Here is a 19,521-nt window from a genome sequence, read left to right on the forward strand (position 1 = left end):
TGTTATTTTTTTCCCCCATACTTTTAACTTTTAAGTTGAAAGATTTGTGTTTAAACTTAGTGGCTAGAGAATTCTATATTTCTATTTAGCATGTTAAAACAGATTTATTTAAAAATCATTCTTTTATAAATTACCAAAGTTAAATTACTTTCATATCAAATAGACATTATATATATATTTTTATGTTGATGATGATGATGGTAGCCAATATAGCTAAATTAGTGTGTTCGAAAATAATAAAGGTGTGTCCAGAAATTATAAAGATATGCGTTATTGATATGTAATGATCGTATGAGTACGAGTGTATGCATATATTAATAGCTCATCTTTTCTTTTTCTTTTTCAAGCAAATATAATAAGGGTTTTGCTAAACGCAGCTTTTAGTGCTGCAGTTAAGGTGCATTAAATAGTTGTATATTTATCATAAAAATTTAAGGATGAAATTTTAATATAGAAGATACAAAATTTTTATGCAAGTTATAAAATGCATTTTTAAGATTTTTTTATTTGTATAAAAGGAAGAAACGAAAAGAATTAGAGGGAGAAGTATAATTATTTTTTGTTTCAAAAACTTTTTCCTCATTTTTGAGATGATTAGAAAAGTGTCTTCTCTAGTTTTTTCTTTCCACCTTTAAATTAAGTCTAAACAATACAAAGAGTTGCAAGAATTGCATTTAACATTTTTCATATAATAAAGCATAGCAATATGCCAAAACCGCTCATTCAATTCAACATGTTAAAAAAAGTAAATGGCAGTAATTCTTTATTTATTTATAGATAACAGTACGTAAGATAATCGTTTTTATTAAGTGTTTAACTAAATATATCTACCAAAAGTTATTATATTTTCGGAACTGGATAGGATAAATATGAATCAATAGATCTAAATTAAATTTCCATGTAAAATTGAGTAAATTACACGGATGGTATTTAAAGTATACCCCATATAACTCTTTTGATACAAACTTTTAAATTTCCACTCGGACCATATCTAAACTTGCACTTTTCCACATTGATCATACCCAAAGTTTCACTTTTTCACTTGGATCATACCTATCACTCACGATCGTCTATTTGGCCGTCAAGTCAAGCCACGTGTAGTTTAAAGGTTGTAAAAATATACAAATAAGTTGTAAAAATGAAAAAAATAAAAACAAAAAAAGATACAAATAAGTTGTGAAAATGACAACGTCTTCATTATTCTCATCAATATAATAATAATAATAATAATAATAATAGGAAACTTTATATGCATGATTGTATCAAAATAGTAATAATAATAATAATAAAACTTTTTTTCATTGAAAACAAAAAAAATTATTTCTTCATAATAAATATATCTACCCAACTTAGTAAATGAAAAAAAAATTAATATAAATAAAACTCTAAAATTCTTTAACAATCATTTTACGGTAAATTACATGAATGATACCTGGAGTATACATGAAATTACGTGTTTGATACCTCACGTGCACGACACGTGACTTGACTTAACGACCAAATAGATGACCGTTAGTGATCGGTGTTTGCGCGATGCAGTGGTGATGACAGTGACATGTGGTGGTGACGTGCGGCGGTAGCGGTGGTGGTGAAGGTGACAGTGGTTATGGCGATGTAATGGCGGCGACGTTGGCAATAACAAATGTTGACATGCGGCGGTAGCGCGGTGACCGTTAAGTCAAGTCACGTGCCGTGCACGTGAGGTATCAAACATGTAATTTCATGTATACTCCAGGTATCATCCATGTAATGTACCGTAAAAATGATTGTTAAAAAATTTTAGAGTTTTATTTATATTAATTTTTTTTCATTTACTAAGTTGGGTAGATATATTTATTATGAAGAAGTATTTTTTTTTGTTTTCAATGAAAAAGAGTTTTATTATTATTATTATTACTATTTTGATACAATCATGCATATAAAGTTTCCTATTATTATTATTATTATTATTATTATATTGATGAGAATAATGAGGACGTTTTCATTTTCACAACTTATTTGTATCATTTTTTGTTTTTTTTTTGTTTTTACAATTTATTTGTATATTTTTAATACAAATAGACGTGAATCATATTATTCTCATCAATATAATAATAAAAAAAATGTATTATACAAAATTCTGTGTATTTGAGTGTAAGTCTCATATTATATTAGAATTCTTAATGGAAGTATTCATAAAGTGTTTTATATATATACTCTATTTCCAATAAAGTTATTACCTTTAAGGCTTTAAGTATGTACTATGTAGTTTCCGAGTGTTCAAAAGGTTTTTTCTGCCATCGTCCTAACTCCTATGGATTACCAACCGTAGCCACTTCCAATGACAAAAGTGTAAGAATTTCAAGCCCAAATTCATGCATTAACGGATTAACCTCTTAGCGCCTATTTGTACTTGATGTGGGCTTCCCCTTTAAGCCATGTTTTCCTATAGTCATTCTGTATGTTTTTTAATCTTTTGAGTAAATTACACTTTTCGTCCCTAAAGTTGGCACGTTTTTCACTTTTCATCCCTAAAGTTTAAAAATTACAATTTTGACCCTAAAGTTGGCCAATTTTTTCAATAACTGTCCCTCGCCAAATGTCGTTAAGTTTAAGCCGTTTTGTAGGTCACGTGCAACACACGTGAGGGACTGAAAGTGCAAAAAATTACAAGTTCAAGGACGAAAACTGAAATTTACTTTTTTGTTCATCTTCTCCGGCTGACTTTCGTCGGAAAACTTGAAATGTCAATATCTCACTCGTTTCTTCGAATTAGACCACGAAACCACCACCAAACTTCTCAAAATTAATTTCCGCACGAATCCTAACAAAAGTTGATCACCTTCAAACACCATACAAACCATCCCCACCTTTGATTTCCATCATACGAGCACCACCTAGCTTTCAACACCCCAAGGTTTACTACCACGCCACAAACTGTTCACCACCACTCGACCACCTCTCCAACATCCCTCGGTTCATCATCATTCCACGATTACCACTCCATCAATCTCTTTCTTTCTTCTACCTCACGACCCACACACATATAGATATAGTTGGTATATGCTTCACTGAGCATCACCGAGTTCCAACACCACGATTCACCACCTTTCTCTTGAATCATATATATATGTGTGTGTGTGTGTGTGTGTGTGTGTGTTTGTGTGTGTGGGTCGTGAGGTAGAAGAAAGAAAGAGATTGATGGAGTGGTAATCGTGGAATGATGATGAACTGAGGGATGTTAAAGAGGTGGTCGAGTGGTGGTGAACCGTGAGGTGTTGAAAGCTAGGTGGTGCTCGTATGATGGAAATCAAAGGTGGGGATGGTTTGTATGGTGTTTGAAGGTGATCAACTTTTGTTAGGACTCGTGCGGAAATTAATTTTGAGAAGTTTGGTGGTGGTTTCGTGGTCTAATTCGAAGAAACGAGTGAGATATTGACATTTCAAGTTTTCCGACGAAAGTCGGCCGGAGAAGATGAACAGAAAAGTAAATTTCAGTTTTCGTCCTTGAACTTGTAATTTTTTGCACTTTCAGTCCCTCACGTGTGTTGCACGTGACCTACTTAACGGCTGAAACTTAACGACGTTTGGCGAGGGACGGTTATTGAAAAAATTGGCCAACTTTAGGGTCAAATTTGTAATTTTTAAACTTTAGGGATGAAAAGGGAAAAACGTGCCAACTTTAGAGACGAAAAGTGTAATTTACTCTAATCTTTTTGTGTTTTCATTTGTTATATGACTGACGAGAAATCTTGCCATTTTCATTTTCATAGAAAAATACACCATCTAAATTAGTGTGTTCGAAAATAATAAAGGTGTGTTCGAAAATAATAAAGATATATGCGTTATTGATATGTAATGATCGTATGAGTACGGGTGTATGCATATATTAATAGCTCATTTTTTCCTTTTCTTTTTTGAGTAAATATAAGAAGTGCTTTGCTAAATGCAGTTTTTAGGGCTGCACTTATGGTGTATTAAATAGTTGTACACTTATAATAAAATTCATGGTAAACTTTTAATATAAAACGTACAAACTTTTTATGCAAGTTAAATACAACATAAAAGCTACATTTAACATTTTTCATACAATATAGCATAGCAATATCAGTATGTATCAACCGCTCATTCAATTCAATATGTCAAAAAAAGTATATGGCAGTAATTCTTTATTTATTACTTGATAATAACAGTAAGATAATCGTTCATAAATTACATGATACATTAAGTGTTTAACTAAATATATCTAGCAAAAGTTATTATATATCCGGGACTGGATAGGATAAATATGAATCGATACATCTAAATAAAATTTCCATATAAAATTTGTCCATAAATTGTTGAACTATTTAAGATTTGAGTTATACGAAATATAAATTTGTTCATTAAATTTATAAAACAACAATTTTATTCAAATTTAGTTATATTTTCTCGTAGAAATAAAATAATAAATTATGTTATATATTAAATTTGTAAACCATCAAGAATTAATTAAGAACTAAAATCAAGAGATACCGGCCCGTAATAGAAAACAATAATTATCTTCTCCTTATTCAAGTCGGACTAGAAATTAACAATAATTTATTTGAAGTAAGGATATGTGTCATAATTAGTTTCATTATTGGCTAATTCCTTACAGATATACCTTTTGGTAAGAAACGTCCCGCAGCCATCCTAGTACATTTACAACTCGCCCATCCTTATATATATACCAACTCTACCTATTAGCTAGCAATGTGAGTCTTTACAATATTATGACATATATGTAAATTAATTAATGCTTATCGATCGAAAAACCATTTATACATAGAATTATTATTATCACTGCCCTTTCGCTCTCTCCATCTATTGAGATACCTCAACGGTCGATCTCGTTGCAAAACAACTATATCATTAGTAGGTGCACATATATATGTTGGTTTGATATATATCGAATAATAATAATTAATAATGGCGTGGTTGATGTACTTTGTGTTTTGGATGTTGTTGGTGATGAATGGTGGTGCGACGGTGGTGACAGATGATGAGCATCATAAGGGAGTTACGATGAAGAAAATTAGAAATAGGAACGCGTACGCGACAATGATGTATATGGGGACGCCAAGAGACTACGAGTTCTACGTTGCTATTCGAGTCATGTTACGATCTCTTTCAAGGGTTCGTGTTGATGCTGATCTTGTTGTCATTGCTTCCATGGACGTTCCTCTTGATTGGGTTCATGCTTTGTAAGTTTATTTATTTCAATTACCTCTCTCTCTCTATATATTTTTTTTCAATGGATTAATTTTGCTTCTATCCATAGACATTGCGATAAACATATTTTTTTTAAAAAATAATTAATTATGACACATATGCATGAGTCAAACACCGTAATCTAGAATAATTTTGTTAAAAAAAATTTATTTATTTATTACCTTTTATATTGTATATGTATGGTATATATGTTGGTTACCTATATATGGAATTCAAGGTGGTAATCGAGCAGATTACAGAAATAATTTAAAATTAATTAGTAGATATATATATGCTGTTAAACATAAAGTACAGATGGGCCAATAGTTATTACATAATTAACATCAATTTCGATACACGTTATTTTAATTTAAATTCGGGATAAAAAGAATCTTTCGTTTCGTAGGCTTGTTCTTGGTCAAGTTAATTGACTGTTTCTTAAAGCTATGTATACATAGCGGTCTATCTAATAAGAATAGAGATAACAAGTTAAAAGAAACAAAAGAAGAATTAAAAGTTTTCCTATATCAATATATATATATATATTGCCAAAGAATAGGACAAATATGACAACTTGACATGGAGTAATATAGATCAGGACTTAGTTGTTGTTGATTGATATTTAAAAGGCAAGTTTAATTTATAAAAAGGTTTTGGTCGTAGAGTGTGGATGTATTTTTCGATCAGTTGTATATAGAGAATTAATTAAAGATATACATTATTGCTTTTTATTTATTTATTTTCTATTACAAATTTCCGCTCTTATTTTTTAGTAATTTTTAAATAAATGGATAACATAATAAAAATCTTTAATTTTACAAAATTTTAAAAGTTAAATGATCGAACTTTATACAAAATTTGAAAGATTGGTGACCATATAATTGTACATAAAAAGGTGAATATGTATAATGTGAAAATGCATTGACATTTTAATTAATACACAAATGCTTATTGTAAATGATGATATATGATGTACTTATAATATATGTTTGCATCAAAATTGCAGGGAACAAGAAGATGGGGCAAAAGTAGTGAGAGTTGAGAACCTAAATAACCCATACATAAGTGATATGCATCATAACAGATTCAAATTAACACTAAACAAGATCTACGCATGGAACTTAGTCGAATACGACAGGGTTGTTATGCTTGATGCCGATAATCTTTTTCTCCAAAACACGGACGAACTCTTTCAATGTGGCCAGTTTTGCGCGGTCTTCATTAACCCTTGCATCTTCCATACCGGTCTTTTTGTGTTACAACCATCAGAAAAAGTTTTTAAAAACATGTTACACGACATAGCTACCGTGAGAGATAATCCAGACGGCGCTGATCAAGGTTTTATCGGAGGCTATTTCCATGACCTTCTTGATCAACCCATGTTCCATCCACCATCTAATGGTACCAAACTTGATGGTCACTTTAGACTCCCTTTGGGTTACCAAATGGATGCCACTTATTATTGTAAGTCCTTTATACATATTCAAACAATTTATATCTACAATTATATTATATGCTTTAATTCTGATATTGTATATGTCTAATTGTATGAGCAGATCTTAGATTAAGATGGAACGTACCATGTGGACCAAACAGTGTGATCACATTTCCGGGTGCATCATGGTTAAAGCCGTGGTACTGGTGGTCATGGCCCGTTTTACCTCTTGGCATCCAATGGCATGAACAACGACGACATACTCTAGGGTACGTACGTATGCTTAACGCATAATTATCTTATTACAACATATATGTAGAGAAGTCTTTTTTACAATGGCCTTTTTGATGGGTTAATATTTACTGAGTTATGTTCTGTTTTTGACAGGTATGATGGAGAGATGCTTTCGGTACTAATCCAAGCTATTATCTACCTAAGCATTATACCAATCAGTCGTTTGATTCGCCCAAACCTTACCAAGTTGTGCTATCGACCTGCAGACAAAAACATAATGACCCTCATCCAAACAAGCCTTAAGGCAATAGGCATTATGTTTATATCCTATACACTCCCATTTTTGCCAATCCCTCATACAATCCATCCAATATTAGGGTGGGGTTTATACTTGCTAGGTTCCTTTGCACTCTCATGTTTAGCCATCAATGCCTTTCATCTGCCAATACTACCTGTCTTGACGCCTTGGCTTGGTATCCTAGGAGTCCTTTTCGTTATGGCTTGCCCGTGGTATAATGATGGCGTTGTGAGGGCATTGTCGATTTTTGCATATGCATTTTGTGCGGCGCCGTTTTTGTGGACTTCATTGGGAAGAATTGTATCATCCCTTCAAACGTCACTCGAAAGGGAAGGTTTTTTGCCAACTAGACTCAGTGATTCGACTCTGCCAAACGGTTTCAACAAGTTGTATTGACATCAACCGTTGTATTAGTTAGATAAATAGGGACTGGATTTATTTAAGTATATGTAGCCATGTAGGTATTTCTCTTTTTCCTTTTTTCTTTTTGGTGTGAATTGAGAACATTTGTAAACAAGAGTGGTGTAATTAAGGTACTATTTTTATGGAAGACAAATATATACTATTTTTATAGCATACTATAAAGTCGAACCTCACACCAAACCATTTATGGACTTAAAACCATTTAAGGAAAACATATACGTATGAAACAGAGAAGGGAATAGGAAGCCCATACAAACCACTTGGATTTGAATTGATCGTGATACATTTCATACCATTTTTTTCCCCAGTAAAGTAGGATATAAAGTGAATATGGAACCACCATGATTTGGATGTTTATTGATGTGTTTACACTTATAAAGTTTCAATTGATATTTATTCAATACGTTATGTACAGTTATTGTATAACTTTAATATTTAATGTCGATTTGAATGGTCGATGATGTTTGAAAATTTTATTTTAATTAGAATTTACTATAACTGTTTGATATTATTTTCGAAGGTTTTAAGTTTTGATACCTTTTAGTATTAGATTTTTAAAAAAAATTATTATTACCCTTTTCACCAAACTATGAGTTTGACTAATCGACTCGATTAAAATGAATGAACTCAATCAGTTAATGGCTTAATGCAACTGATTGTATTACCAAATCAGTTCAAATTGAAAACACTTTGGTATTTAAATGAATAAAATATGTATCTTTCATTTCATATAAAAGTGTATCTATGAATTTTATAATGACTGTATAAGTATTTAGTGCAGTTTAAGGAAAAGTTTTGATGACTTTGTTTAAAAAAAACCAATAAAATAAATATATCATACAAAAACTTTTGTACAATATCAACGTTTTTTTTAATGAGTAGCACCAAATTTTGCGCCATATATGGCCTACATAACCCTTACACGCGCGCACTCCTTGTATGGTCTTCCCCAATGAATTAATCAAAATCTGACTCTTGTTCTAAAATGAAAACCTTCCTATTCTCCACACACAATCTCAAACCACCACAATCAATTACTTTAACCACCACAACCCTCAAACCCTAATTACACGTCATCACCATATGAACGCTTCAGTAGACAATCTGGAACAACCACCACCACCACCGGAATCATGGGAGGTCGCTGACGTGGATGCTAGTGTGAGCAGGTTAATGCTGAATTCAAAACATAATAATAATAATTTATCACCTGATTTAAGTAGGAACTGTTATTCGGATTCGGGTTTGGTAGCTCCGGTTAAGTCGTATTGTGTTGATCAGTTCCTTGTTGATGCTTTACAAAACCCTAGGGAACGCCTTTCAGGTTTCCGTTTTCGTTTCGTATCTGTTTGTTTATAATAAATTAGTTATTTAGGACTATATAAGTGTGTTTAAATTGCCTTTATTGTGTGTATCAGATTATTGTCGTTTGACCCAAATGTAAGCAGCCTATCCGTCCCGATACCTCTTATGACCTTTTCCGAATCCTTCCCGTGGCCGACCCTAAGATTTTGGTTTCAAATTTACATCTTTTTGGAGGATACTAGACTACCTTGGTGGTGGTTTCGTTGCTATTGATGACTTTGGTTAGCTTTTCGCCTTATCTACAGGCATATATCCGGATGTTGGGTTATTAGACTTCATATGTAAGATGTACACGATAGATAGTTTGGAAGTTGGATACAGTTGATAGCAAAACATGTGGTTGATCATTTGTATAGGAAAGACGTCTAATAAACGGGCTACTTGTGTTGACCTATCTACGACCCAGTCCAATTATATCGCTAGGTATTTAGTAAAGCTTATATGTTGAGATATTGAATATCCTCGATGAACACGGTAAATCTTAGGGTGCAAATATAAACAAGTGTAGGATACTTGGAAGATACATGATATATATTAAGGAATTAACATAAGAACGTGTATTAATGTTATCAACTTTGAGATAAGTATTTGAGTTTATTAGCAGTAACATTCGATTTTTTTAATTGGTAGTTTTAAATGGGTTGGCAGGTTAAGAATAGATTAGGAAGGTCTACTGGACGCCAGCTTATTGCTTTAGTTTGTTAGTCTTGTCGACCCATTTACAACCCAAACCCATTTTGTCCCAACTCCAACCCGTTACTTTTATGTTGTCTTCCCAGAGTGTCGGAAATGGCCACCTCCATTGAAACATGACAATAAGCTGTAATGTGATGCTAATTATTGTGTTCACTGTTGCTTTAAATTACTATTTTTAACATGCATAATTCTTTATGGCCAAAAATGAAGATGTCATTGAATACTAGTACAGGAGTGGAGTAGTGGTCTGTTTTGTTTCTTACATCTTCCTTTGAACCCTTTCGGTAATCACATGTTTTTGAAAGCATTATCATTTTTTCCCAATCCTCCCCCCCCCCCCCCCCACAAAAAAAATAAAATCTTGCAAGTTTTCCAAGTAATGGTAAATAAAGTTTTTTTGCCCGCCTCTGTTTATCTTCTATTTGATATAATCACCACGACCAAAACATTGTAATCAGTATGTAATGGAAATGAATATATAAGTTTCATATTTTCTTTACCAAGCCTGATGATTGATTAAGAACGGAGATTTGAATGAATGACTTTGTAGAAGCTAGACAAATTTATTTGTTGGGCTCCAAAGGAATCACCGTGTAAAGGCTTTTCTACCTCTGAAGATGAAGGCTTGCTTTAAATTCTACTTGTTTTTGTACTATCTTGCATTTGATGATGTAGATATTTTTATGTACCTTGTCGTAGGACACCTGCTATCCGTTAAGTAAAGGAAGGAAATATTCAGATAGTTGTTACAAATAAGAATCACATTTTATGCCGAATGAATGGGTTACCATATCTCTTATTGAAAGTAGTCTTTCTTATTAAATTACAAACATGGGTTTTTCTTACATTAGCTCTTTAAGGTCTTGTTATTTATCTGTAACTTCAAGATATCACCACCGTGGTATAAGAATCTCAAAACACGATGATCAATTGAACTGTCCAAGTATATTTGATTTGTTCATTAATGAATGAACACATATGCTTATTATATTCTGTTCCAGTTTTAAGGATGGAGCAGGATGTAGAGAAGTTCATTAGAGATCCTTCACAACATCAAATGGAGTTTCAACAGCTGCCTACTTCTTATTTGCGGTTAGCTGCTCATCGTGTAGCTCAGCACTATTCTCTTCAATCCACAGTCTTACTTGACAGCAGCCTTCCTGATGGTTCTGGTTCCAGAATTATTGTTCACAAGACTTCTGAATGCAGTATTCCTTCCATGCGTTTGGCTGACATCCCCGTAAAGTTACCAACCGATGAATCCAGCAACAATGTTGTTAAAGTTGCAATCAAACAAAGGCCAAATAAGAAATCACAAATTCTTGGAGCAAATTCTGATATGCAAAGGAGCAATAGCTTGAAAAGTGTTGAAGAGAGGAAAGAAGATTATAATCGAGCACGTGCAAGAATATTTAATTCTAGTAGCTCTAGCTCCAATGTGAATCAAGAGACCGATCCAAGGAGGCAAGAAGTGTTCCGCCACGGTTCTTTAGGGGCATTAGGGGTGGAAGAAGCTTATTCTTCAACCGGAGCGGATGTGAATAGTGGCAGGGATTCTGTTGATTTCTCTAGAGGTACCATTAGGTCAGGTGAAAGTAGGACAGAGGAGCCAATTAGTAGGTCTAGGGGTAATAGTAAAGTGGCTATTTTTCGGGATCCTGAAGTTGAGCGAAATGACCCTGATTATGATAGGAGCTATGACAGGTATGCTAATATTCATAGTCTTTTTCATTGAACTTTGAACTATTTGTACAGTCATTGCCAATCTACCATATGACTTTTGAATCATTTTTTAACTATTAAAGGAGGTAAAAGAGGTTGACTTGGCGGGACAGGTAAAGGGTCAATACAATTAATTTCTAGGCGCGGGCCAAAATGGTTGGGCTGACTCAAACTTTTTTTATTGAAAAATGGTCAATTATTATATTAAGAAACTCCCATGTCAGGCAAATATGATCAAATTTTGTTAAATTCTAATTCTTTGAATAGAAATGTTTTGAAGGTTTTATGCATTACGCCAAATTTGTACAGCTTAGTACTCATTTGACTCCTTCCGTTATCATCTATTTTTGATTTTTATATGTTGGATATAACACATAACCAGAACCTATCCGTTCAATTTTAAGTAAATGAGTCAGATTTAAATCCTCAAGTAACTACAGTAGTTTGGACCAGCTATTGATATATCATATTTGGCTTTGTTTTCTTATTACTTACTTAAATCAATATATATATATATATATATATATATATATATATATATATATATGCAATTGCCATAATGAGTCTTTGAACTTTTAATATTTTGAAGTTTTCATTAAGAGATGGACATATTCTTGCCTGAATACTAAACTATAATTATTCTGGTTTTGCATTAGTATCTGGCTACATCTGCATTATTACTACAATCAACTCCTCTGGGCAGCATTTTTTGACCCATTCGCATATGAATGATATAGGTTATGTTTTATCTCCAACTGGTAAATCAAAAACTTTTTGCAAATGAACCGCCTTAGATGGGTCAAACACTTTGAAAGTGGCAGAAAGTGTAGTTTTATGTAATGTATAGTCTCCTAATTTCACTTGACGCAGATACTTTGTCTAATATAATAGTATGGTAATTTGTATTATCATATATTTAAGACACCAGTTATGTCTAAATTGGACAGAAATGTTGCAAGTCAAGCAACCTAATATAGTGATATGTTTATACATATACAACAGATCACCCATTTTGACCCGTTATCTGGCACCCAAGCTTTCAAATTTGCTACTTCAAGTTTTGTTAAACGGATCGGTTGCTGATCCTCCATCTTGGAGGCCGGCTAACTTGTTAATTTTTTCAGTCTGCATTTGAAGTGGGTGTTTTAAGAAAATGCATTACTTGGTAAACAAAATAAATCAAAAGTAAAGGGATCGGTTGACCAAAATTGCTTCAATATCATAGCAACCAGTTGACTTTGTTCAGTGGCCATGCATAATAATAAGTCAATAACAAGCTGCTCTTTTCAGATATGCACAAAGATTTGATCCAGGCTTTGCGTTTACTGGTGGATCATATTCTGTACAACCTATGTATCCACCTGTTATAACCTACAACACTGAATTCCCCCAACTTGGTTCAGCTCATACTCATAGGGCTCAACATTTACCTGGACCATGGATTGCACCACCTTCATCCGCAGGCATTGGTTACATGCCCCAAGAGACAATGGTGACTTCATTTGATCCCAATCACGCATCTACTTTATACATGCAATATCCCTCTCAACGGTCTGGGATGACATTTATCCATCCCCATGAACAAGTTTACCAACAATTGACACAGGTAAAATGATTTATATCTTGATTGGTTAGTTTGTCACTTGCCTTAATTCAACTCAGAAATATTTTTGGTGGATGGATTTAGAGAACTATAACCAAAAAAGTGGTGTTCAGTAACAAAGCAAATTGATAGAAGATTATTAAATAAATATTTAATTATGCGAATCAAAGTCGTAGCGATATCTTACTAGTATCTGGATAAAGTTGTTCCATATTATTGTTTACGGGTTGAATAGTCGGTTTTTCTTAGCAGTTTTATACTTGTTGCAGGATAACTGATAATTTAAAAAGTATAAAGATTACTTATTAAATATATTTTTACTCACTTGTTTATTGATAAAAAAGTATAATACTGTTATGGGGGTTGGGTATTGCTTGAAGCCTTGAAGTACTGTTGCTCCAAAAGAATACCGTTAAATTTACCATTATCAGGACTTTATATTACTATGAATTTGTTTTAAACCATTCATCTTCTTTCGTTTCCTTGATAAAGGTAAAAACATACACACCATGTATATACTGTGTCAATTTTAAATTGCACCCTCAAGATTTTGTTTGTTGGACCATCTAGATACTTTTAGGTATTTAGGTCAAGGTTTTGTTGCTAGTCATTTTATCTGTTCGGCTCATGAATAATGATTAATTAGAATTTGTCATATACTCGGATGACTGATTTTCTTGTTACTACAACTTTAAACATCAGAAACACATTCGAACACCAATAACAACGATATCCTATTCCGCTGAGATGGGGTTTGGGTAAGCATATTCGAATACCAATTCTTGTTAATATAACTATACATCCAAACATTCCTTAAGTTAACACTTTTTTTCTATGAAACACCCCTCTTGTAAAGCGAGGTTTCTAAGGTGTCGGGAACTACTTTAAAAAAATTGCCGTATCTTTTTGTACTTGTTTCAGTATTAATAATCATTGTTTTTTCAATGCATGTCTTTGCAGTCTCAGCAGCAGCAGTCTGATGTGAGCTTTGGATTAGCCCGTCCTCGATAAAGGTGCGCGCCGCACCTGTCAGACTGACGATCAATGTATATTTGGTATGTGTGTAGGCTTAACATACTGAGTTTGACTGGAATGGAAATCTTAGAATTCATCAGCATGTCCCGGATTCATATCAGCAGTTTCAGGTTTAAGAACAATTTGATTATCAGTTCCACTATTTTGTTATGGACAACCCAGAACTCTAGATGTACATATCTTTTACAAATTACAGTAGTAGTTTTTGCAATCCTCTTTTGCTCCGTGTGCAGTTTTTTCTATTCTTTTATCTTAGATAACCAAAAAATGTTATCGTTGGAGTTTTTTTAACAAAGGGTTAGGTGATGTTACGTTTCGTAACAATTTATGATGTATCAATACATAATATAAATAATTATATATTTTTGTTTGAAAAGCTTTTATTAGATGACCTGGGTTGAACCCGGGTTTGGTTAGCTAGTATTATATTAAAAAAAATTTAAGAATCATTATTACTTTTTAATAAGAATTAAAAAGATCTTTAAAATATGGAAATTTTTATAAATTTGGAATATGTCATTAATATATATTTTAGGTAAGAAACTATTACCATATATCTTTTTTATATATATGTTAAGTGTCATCTAATTATATAAATAATTTTTTAAATAATTTTTGTGGGATTTTAGACCAAATATCTATCATGTTTTTCAAAATATAAACAAAAATCTCATTAGATCAAGTGGTTTATGTTTCACATAAAAAACTTGAGGTTGTGGGTTCTAATCATGCTTATGACTTTTTAATATGCTATTTATTTATAATTAATAAAAGTTATGTGGTTGTTGACTGGATGATGATTTGTCAAGTATGTATAAGTGTCAACTTACGTGTCAACGTTTAAGAGACTAACGACGTGAGATCGCCACGTAGGAGAATTCACTTAGCTAATACGAGTACCGCGTGGACTTAAAGAGAGGGATGGGGTTTCTCTCGCTTTTGGCATAGTGGGCTCCCAGTGGGGGCCCGCACGACGGGCTATTAGCTCAGTGGTAGAGCGCAAAAGATGATGTGGCGAGCTCTGAGATATGCCACATCATCGAATTGAGATAGAGAATTATATATATAGAGATATACATATCTAAACAGTTAAAAATACTACACTATCTCCGCCGCCATAACCACTCGTCTCCGGCGCCACATCACCACCACACCACTACATCGCGCGAGCATGTTACTAGTTCGTTATAAAACATTGAACCCCTCTCATTTTTCTCAACAAATAACTTGTTCTACTTAAACTATTCACTATTTTGAAAATATCTTCATCTAATATACATATAATATTCTTAAACAGATTATTTACATAAACCACTTTTTCATTAATACAAAAAATGATAATTGGGAGGAAACCACTTAGCCCCTTGTACCTTTTGGGTACCACCACTGTCTCTATATACCACTCGTCGTTTCGCCACTACCACGCGCCGCCACCACCACCATCACAGCATTGCAGTTTACGCATATGCAAGTAGTTGATTCATCTATACTTCTATATTATTGATATTGTAATAAAAATAACCCTTTTGTTGAAAGTTACAAGGATTGTCTAAATATACGCTTAATGGTTAAATTACATTATTAGTTCCTTACTTTTTTAAAATTTTTTTAATTAAACCTTTATATCAATTATTTTACATTACATCGATGTTTCATTTACCAGTTACCACCAACACTTTCCCCAACTACTACACCATCACCGTGACCCAGGGGCGGATCTATGTTGTGCATAGGGTATACACTTAAATCAACACATGTTATACAATTTACATTTTTTTTGTTTTTCATTAACAATTTACACTTTAATCCAAAGTCAAAATAGTTAATACTTTATTGCATAATGTCTATCTAATAACAAGATATACCTAAATGTCATAGACGTTACAATATTTAGATTAATACGAATCAATATTCATATCATTTTTTATTTTGTATTATTTTTTATTGTAAGACTTATATATAGTAGCTATTTAAAAAATATAAATAAAATATTTATAAGAATTTTATTTAAATACAAATAGATATTTTTCAAACAAAAAAATGTATAAAAAAATAAAATTTTTTTAATGATACTATCAAGCCTTAACACGACATTAATAGTCAAACATGTAAAACACTTTCGTCAATATTTCAATATTACATTTTTTAAATATTTTAAAATATAGATAAATATGTTTCAAATAATTAAATATATTGAAAGGTAAACAAAATTTTTAAGTATACTATCAAGTTTTAACATGCGATTAATAGTCAAATATGTAAGAAACTTTTGTCAATATTCCAATATTATATGTTTTAACTTTGATTATAAATAAATTATTTACATCTGTTTGTTTTTATATATATATATATATATATTTACATTTAAAAATTTATAAGGGTTTTCAAATTTACATATATATAAATTTTAATTTGAATATGTTGTAAATAATCCGTGTATCCCGATCAAACAGACTTATCAGTCATATCTCAGAAGGGTAACCCATTATTATTATTTTCATTTTCATTCCCATTTAGTTAATTCCCATATAATTTTTTCTCGTCAAAAGCCTAATTGAGAATTTCGGTTGGTGTACATGGCTGAGACTGAAAACGCCGTCCCCTGCAAGAATGTCATCATTCCATCGCGTTAAAGTTTCATGCTACTTAATTATTTACTGCCTTTGTTTGTACGTTTATATAACTCTTCGATCAGTTCTCTATTTGTTAATGTTTTATGGTATTTACTAATTACTTTCAATATTATTAGTAATTGTTTCTGTTCTTATTTCAGATACAATACCATTGTATGACTACGTACAGTATGATCTGTAGACTATTTTCTTCAATTTCTTATATACATACTCTTGTAAAAGGATATTGTAGGGGAGGACACGGATTCTGGAGAAACGACGCCAGGGCATGATGACCACGACAAAGGTATCAATGAACAGCTGGCTACGCTAAACATGGAAGACAGTGACAAGGTGCATGGTTGATTTTACTGTACGTCTTAAACGTTTCGCATATTATGTCTGGACTCAAATAGTGGCATATTGTTAATCCTGAATTTCTCAGTCTTATTTTCTCCTGACATGTTGGTATTAATTAATGAGCTTAGTTTCATGTTAAAAGGAAACGATGCCGTACGATGAGATGGATTTTGTGGGAAGAGCAGCTTCGACTATATATGAGGAGTATATGTACCAGATCAGGTTTCAACAATTACAGGATAAGGTGAAACTTCTTTCCATCATTCTTACATCACCAATACTGATGATGCTTTCCTTGAATCATTAATATTTCTATCATTTTTGCTGTGATTTCCACTATTAATGCCATTATCAGATTGCTTTACACTCTTGGCCCGTTTTGTAAAGTTACATTTCTTGACTTAATTGTTTTTTTGGATTGCCAATCATTACCTTCTACTTTGGCTTTTAAATTGATTAGGAAATATGATAAAAATGTGAAATAGCACAACCTTGACTAACAAGCTTTAGAAGCCCAAGTAGATCATACCTGAGCTCGACTCTTGTGTACAAAGACAAAAAAGAAGAAGATTTCGTCGTCTATTGATAACTAACAAGTCACAATACAAACAAAGCAATGCATTTACGTTTTGACTTTTGAGTAGCTTGTTTTAACGATTTTGGGCTTCTAGAATTTATGAAAACCTAACCTTAATGAGATTATAAACTTGAACTTATGGGCCTAAATAAGCCATAAACTCATGTTGACAAGCTCATATGCTCTTAAAAGGTGAAATCGAGATTGGTTACAAGTGTGTTCTCTAAGTTTACATGGTTTTACATTGATACATTTTTTTTTTATTTCTCCTGGTTTTTTAATTAGGTTTGAGTGATTGTTTGTCTTACTTAAATTCCACATGTTATTTCACAATTTATATGCTGGTACCAATGACCTAATTTTCTGGTATTTATTGTTACAGCATTCTTTGGCTGGGGAAGAGATGGATGAGTTATTGACAAAGAAAGAAATGGAGGGTTTTGAAATTAATTTGGAGGATTTATGGTACTGGAAATATTGACGGAAAGAAGAAGATTCGAAGCACGCACTACTCTGGTCAGATACTGATGAGTGACCGGGCTGGTCATGATCTTTTGCTACACAGTTTTTCCATTCATCATTTTTGAATGCGTATGTATATAATGAGAATTGCACTTGGGTTTGAGTCCCACTTCCCACATTTGTGGGGTGTTAAAATAGGGGATTTTTCGAGAGTCCTGAGTTTTATCCCACATATGCGTGTAATTTAGGAGTAGATGTAGATTAGAATGCCTTTTGAAAAAAAAGGGTACGAGTCTCTTTCCATCACTACATGGCTCTAAGATTTGTATGTTTTGTTACTACCATACAGTGAGAATTCGTCAAAACTTGGCACAAAGTTCTGTTCTGTTGCAAAAACATCTTACATCTTAACATGATCAACTAGTGATTATGGTATGTATCTATCATGTAAAATAATATTCACTTTTTACACTTGCAGGTCTACATCTTCTCCCAGCCCAGCCCTTTGAGTTTATTTGTTACTACCACCAGCCCAGCCCTTTGAGTAGATTTGTTACTACCATTGAATTCGTTATGGTTCAAGGCCTATCTTTTTTGGATTCTGAATGTGGAAATCGTTTAAGCTGTTTTTGGTACGTCACTTTTGTTTCCTTTTTCTGATTTTATTATCTGTCTTGGAGATTATGGAAATTTATTTTACCCCTTATGTTATATTATGGAAATCAGTATCCAACCAGTGTGATAGCTTACCGATGAACACAATGTAAATTAAAAAAACTTGTGGTAATTGATGTGCTCAAGTTTATTATTTATATGAATGGACAATGCACACACTGTTTATTGACAGCTCTCATTTGTACTGTTTATTTCTAGCTAGTAGCAACTTAAGTTAAATGTCGGTTGCAGTTTATAGAGACCGTGCGCGATGGCTTTGTTGAGTTGGATACAATAAGTGTTTTTGTATTTTGTTTTAGTTTGACAGAATAGTTAAAATCAAGGTGTGGAATTAGCCTTGAAATGCATTCACGTTATAGCGTTGGTTGCAGTATTGGAGACCCGGTCCGTTCTTAATTCGTTAGATAATTTTGGTAAAAATTGTTGTATTGGTTACAATGAGTGTTAGTGTTTATAAAAAACCCTCTTCCTCGGCATCACTTATTGCTCTCAACCGCAACTTCTTTGCCCTACGGGTTATTCATATATCGCTTCATTTTATAAGCCACTTATCAAACCAATTTCGCCCAGTGCAAAGGAAAAGCTAGTGGATCCTCCTCCTTCCTTCCCTCCAGAGAGCATGCTTACTTCATCTTTCCCACTCGGGCACTCATTACACCATTAGCATTCAATAGTCCATCAAGTTCGATCAAGCTAGCAATAAGTGGGCAAAAATGCATCAAGTTGCAAAAGTGAACCCGAAAGATAGCATCAATGAGCAACGAGTTTGGAGTGATTGAATGACTATCATCATCTCTAGCTAACAATGACATG

At 32.8% G+C, this 19,521-nt stretch overlaps 2 protein-coding genes across 4 annotated transcripts; both read left to right on the forward strand.

Moving 5' to 3' along the window:
* The first annotated feature begins 4,929 nt into the window (after positions 1-4,929).
* LOC122588082 (putative glucuronosyltransferase PGSIP8) lies at positions 4,930-7,723 on the forward strand. Its single transcript, XM_043760223.1, has 4 exons — positions 4,930-5,204; positions 6,218-6,675; positions 6,768-6,915; positions 7,034-7,723. Exons 1-4 carry the CDS (start codon positions 4,930-4,932, stop codon positions 7,572-7,574), a joined length of 1,422 nt encoding a protein of 473 aa, XP_043616158.1. The 3' UTR covers positions 7,575-7,723.
* Positions 7,724-8,549: 826 nt separating this feature from the next.
* LOC122589640 (R3H domain-containing protein 2-like) lies at positions 8,550-14,233 on the forward strand. Of its 3 annotated transcripts, none has more exons than XM_043761955.1 (4): positions 8,550-8,925; positions 10,664-11,366; positions 12,675-12,990; positions 13,948-14,233. In XM_043761955.1, exons 1-4 carry the CDS (start codon positions 8,685-8,687, stop codon positions 13,996-13,998), a joined length of 1,311 nt encoding a protein of 436 aa, XP_043617890.1. In that variant the 5' UTR covers positions 8,550-8,684; the 3' UTR covers positions 13,999-14,233. The 3 variants fall into 3 exon arrangements, with proteins under 3 accessions (XP_043617890.1, XP_043617891.1, XP_043617892.1); XM_043761956.1 differs by having other exon boundaries at positions 8,550-8,770; positions 10,671-11,366; XM_043761957.1 differs by having other exon boundaries at positions 8,702-8,770.
* Positions 14,234-19,521: the final 5,288 nt, after the last annotated feature.

Source organism: Erigeron canadensis, chromosome 2 (assembly GCF_010389155.1).
Source record: "Erigeron canadensis isolate Cc75 chromosome 2, C_canadensis_v1, whole genome shotgun sequence".
Lineage (NCBI taxonomy): Eukaryota > Viridiplantae > Streptophyta > Magnoliopsida > Asterales > Asteraceae > Erigeron > Erigeron canadensis.

Bases quoted from the DNA above. Each gene is read 5' to 3' on its own strand.
- LOC122588082 (XM_043760223.1), top strand. From the start codon at position 4,930: ATGGCGTGGTTGATGTACTTTGTGTTTTGGATGTTGTTGGTGATGAAT. The intron at 6,676-6,767 runs GTAAGTCCTTTA...TTGTATGAGCAG, and splicing joins AATGGATGCCACTTATTATT to ATCTTAGATTAAGATGGAAC. The intron at 6,916-7,033 runs GTACGTACGTAT...TGTTTTTGACAG, and splicing joins CAACGACGACATACTCTAGG to GTATGATGGAGAGATGCTTT.
- LOC122589640 (XM_043761955.1), top strand. From the start codon at position 8,685: ATGAACGCTTCAGTAGACAATCTGGAACAACCACCACCACCACCGGAA. The intron at 11,367-12,674 runs GTATGCTAATAT...TGCTCTTTTCAG, and splicing joins TATGATAGGAGCTATGACAG to ATATGCACAAAGATTTGATC. The intron at 12,991-13,947 runs GTAAAATGATTT...ATGTCTTTGCAG, and splicing joins TTTACCAACAATTGACACAG to TCTCAGCAGCAGCAGTCTGA.